The following is a 3,519-nucleotide window of genomic DNA, read 5'->3' as shown; positions in this document are numbered from 1 at the left end:
TGTTGCCTGAGTACAAAGCAGGTGAGTATAAATCGGGAAAGCAACGAATGAGCGTACCTCCACAATTCCCTTTTTGAACCTGTGTCCGAGCCACCTCCCATCCTCATCAAAAGCACAAAACGCAGTTACCCACCCACCAAGGAAGAGCGGCCCGCTCCCGCCCCCGTCATAATGACACACTTTCCCCCAGAACTCCTTATTCTTCTTGCTCTTCGCATTATCAAACACCGACACGAACTGCGCGAGGACAGGAAGCAGCAAGTGATACCACCCAACCGCCTCCACTCCATATTCCTTCAACTTCTCAATCCTCTGCAATATATCCTCCCAATCCCCTCTCTCACCTTCCAGTGTAACGCTCGGAATCCCGCAATCAAGACAGAACTTGTAATCAAAGTACTTCTTCATGCTCGACATCATAATCACAGAAGCGACGATCGTATCCGTCGTAGTCGTCGTGCTGAACGTCGGGAGGATCCACGCACGCAAAGACGGGTCAACGACGTTTTTCTCCAATTCCCGCGTCATATCCATCGCCATCGCACCGAAATCGACAGTATAACGATTTCCGGAACGACAAGCTGCTTCTTCCCCTCATGCGCCACGAACTGAGAACGGAGCTTCTCACTCCGTCCATTGACGAAGAAGTTAAATTGGATAAGTATGGCAGTCCAGACGTCATCCGGGCGGAGGCGGAGGTGTCTGTGCTTATTGTATGCTTCGACTATGGTGTGTACAAGCCCGTTTCGTTGGGCGATGGTGTTGTGCGATTCGGCTGGGAGGGAGGATTGGAGGAGGGAGGCGCAGAAGCGGGATTGTTGGGGACAGGCGGCGGCAAGGAGGGAGGACGGGGAAAGGGGGGTAGCCGCGACTGTTAGAGGGAAGAATTCAGCGCGCAGGGAAGTGGGCGAAAATGTGACTGGCATGGTTGTCGTGATCAAGGCGGTCAAGCTCAAGGTCTAGATCAGTCACGAGTAATAAATCATATGCCTAAGTACAGCATCAAACGAGGTCAGTTGTCAGAAAATGGTGCTTCGGATGAAAAGAGATGATTTTGTGCCCTCCGAAAGGGAAGTACAGAGGCGGCATCAGTGGGGATGTGCAGAGGTTGAGACAGAGGACATGGAGTGGAAGTGGAAGGTGACTGGAACAGTGGAAGAGGCGAAGGATAGATGCCGTGAACAACCCACGTGAGCGGAATCAGCTGATTGTCGGAAAAACCCAGGAAGCCTTATAACTTAAGGCAGGTAAGGCAGGTAATCACAGGAACGAATTGTAATCAGTCTCCTACCCAGCCGTCGCTCCGGGGTATGAAAAAAAGAAATACATCAGAGAGCGCAGACGACTTCACCTGCGAAAATTAAGGTTTATATGACAAATGCAATCATTGATCTAATCATTATTTTAATTACCGCAACTTCCTTTTTTTGTACCCCTCCACGACGGCTGGCATTTTACAAAGGTAAACAATAACATTCTCAAAACTATTTCTTCCTCATAGTACTCGCTGCCCAGTCAAAGGCCGAATCTTTTGAAGACGGATGGCATGAGAAAGCCTTCATGATCTTGTTCGCATTGTTAACGAGATCGATAGTAAACGGGTCATCTCTCAACACCGGATGCTCAGGGTGACAACATAGTTTGAGACGGAGAGTCCAGATGCGCGAAAAGCTGTTGAAATTATGTCGAGAGACGGTTCCATTTATGTTCGTGGTTTGGGATCTGATAACGAATAGTTGATTGTCGGGGTGTCTCGATGACAGTTCTAAAAAAGGAAGTGCAGACGGAGCCTTAGCCGACGGTGGCTCATTGTTTACCTTTGTAAAATCCTCGCCCCGTCCGTCAGTCACTCAAGTATGTTAGGATACGCGTCTTGGACGCAGATATTCGGTTTCGGGGTGCTGCTCAGACCACCAAGCATCTTCAACGACTGATTTTGAGCGATGGGGAGACCTTAGAAGTGGTGTAAAGGGAATGCTAGTTTAGTTGCATGCGGAAGTTACTTTGGCGAATCTCGCAGGTGCGGACTCTCATTCTTTGAGCCACCATTCCCGCTCAAGTTTATCTTTCTTTTTCTTTGGAAAGCCTGTTGGTTTGGTCCTCGCCGCTTAGATCGTCGTCAGCGCCATCTACCCCACCCCCACTCCCTGGAATTGGCCAAGCCTTGGGGAAATACACACAAGGCAACGCAACGATCATCATCGCTGGGAGGAATCGCGCCGCCGCTGACGCCATCATCGCCAAACTCCCCAAGCCAACGACCCCTGGTGTCTCTCACGAGTTCATCGAATGCGATGCGACCCTCATGAAGAACGTACATGCTACGACCAAGGAAATCCTCTCACGCCATCCGAAGATAAACTTCCTCGTCATGTCTCCTGGGTACATGACGTTGAAGGGTCGAGATGAGACGGAGGAGGCGATCGATCACAAGTTGGCACTGAATCACTATGCCAGGTGGACTTTTGCGAATGGGTTGCCGCCTGCGTTGAAAAGAGCAAAGGAAGACGGGGAGGACGTGAAAGTGTGTTCGGTGTTGGGTGCTGGGAAGGGTGGGGAGATTGACGTTGAGGATTTGGGATTGAAAAAGTCATTCTCTGTGGCCAAAGCCGCGCTTGCTTCGATCTCATGATGGAGGTGAGTGACAATTTTTTTTCCCATGATTGAGTACTCAGAAATTGTACAAGAACTCGCTGAACCAAATCAAGACCTCACCTTTATCCACGGTTTTGTCCGCACTAACCTTCTATCCTCCGCTCAATCGACGATCCTCCGAGCGGCCTCCGGTATCATAAGTGGTCTGACATACGCAGTTTCGACGGCCCCTGAAGATTGCGCCGAGTATATGTGGCATGGGATATTCAATAGCACCAAAGGTGCATTCGGCAGAGCCTCGGAGGCTCTGCCGAAGTTCCTTTATTTATAACGAAGCAGCGAAGAAGAAAGGTGCCTTCAAGTCCCCCCTTTTGATCTTTCAATGAGGTTCAGCACATTCATTGCCCTCACCACTCTTTTTATTCCTGCCCGCGCCTATGGGGCGATCTATTCACTCTCCGATGAGGTTTACGGCCCAGGCTTCTACAGCTTCTTTGAATGGGAGGCGATTGAGGACCCAACGCATGGAAGAGTGTGAGCACTCTCATTTTTGTCTGGTCCATCCTGAGATAGCTATCCAGGACCTATGTCGATAAGCCAACTTCAATTCATCAAAACCTGACTTACGCTACCTCCGATACGTTCATCCTTCGAACGGATTTCAAAACTGTGCTTGATCCAAACGGTCCTGGGAGAAATTCGGTCAGGATTCGATCAAAGAAGACGTACACTTCTCACGTTGCGGTGTACGTTCTCCTTCGCCAATTATATACTCGTCCTGAATTCTCGCTAGCTTTGATGTACGACACATACCGCAAGGATGCGGGTACGTTCACCCCCCCAAAAAAAGACTTGTTTTGCCCTCTGCTAAAAGATTCACAGGACATGGCCAGCTATATGGGAACTCTTGAAGCGACTGCCAAA

At 49.7% G+C, this 3,519-nt stretch overlaps 2 protein-coding genes across 2 annotated transcripts in view; one reads left to right on the top strand and one right to left on the bottom strand.

Moving 5' to 3' along the window:
* The window catches only part of LACBIDRAFT_334758 (uncharacterized protein), a gene marked incomplete at both ends in the record, with an annotated part of 2,711 nt that extends 1,785 nt beyond the window's left edge, over positions 1–926 (bottom strand). The window contains 2 exons of the mRNA XM_001889537.1: positions 58–510; positions 546–926. Of these exons, the coding sequence (XP_001889572.1) occupies positions 58–510; positions 546–926 (834 nt within the window). The remainder of the gene's footprint in view (positions 1–57; positions 511–545) is intronic.
* Positions 927–1,682: 756 nt separating this feature from the next.
* Positions 1,683–2,632, top strand: LACBIDRAFT_334757 (uncharacterized protein; the record flags this gene model as incomplete). The annotated part of the gene is made up of 3 exons (XM_001889574.1): positions 1,683–1,706; positions 1,847–1,965; positions 2,113–2,632. 3 exons carry the CDS (start codon positions 1,683–1,685, stop codon positions 2,630–2,632), a joined length of 663 nt encoding a protein of 220 aa, XP_001889609.1.
* Between the last annotated feature and the right edge of the window lie 887 nt (positions 2,633–3,519).

This window comes from Laccaria bicolor, genomic scaffold (assembly GCF_000143565.1).
Source record: "Laccaria bicolor S238N-H82 LACBIscaffold_69 genomic scaffold, whole genome shotgun sequence".
Lineage (NCBI taxonomy): Eukaryota > Fungi > Basidiomycota > Agaricomycetes > Agaricales > Hydnangiaceae > Laccaria > Laccaria bicolor.
This window is presented reverse-complemented; position numbering and strand designations above follow the sequence as displayed.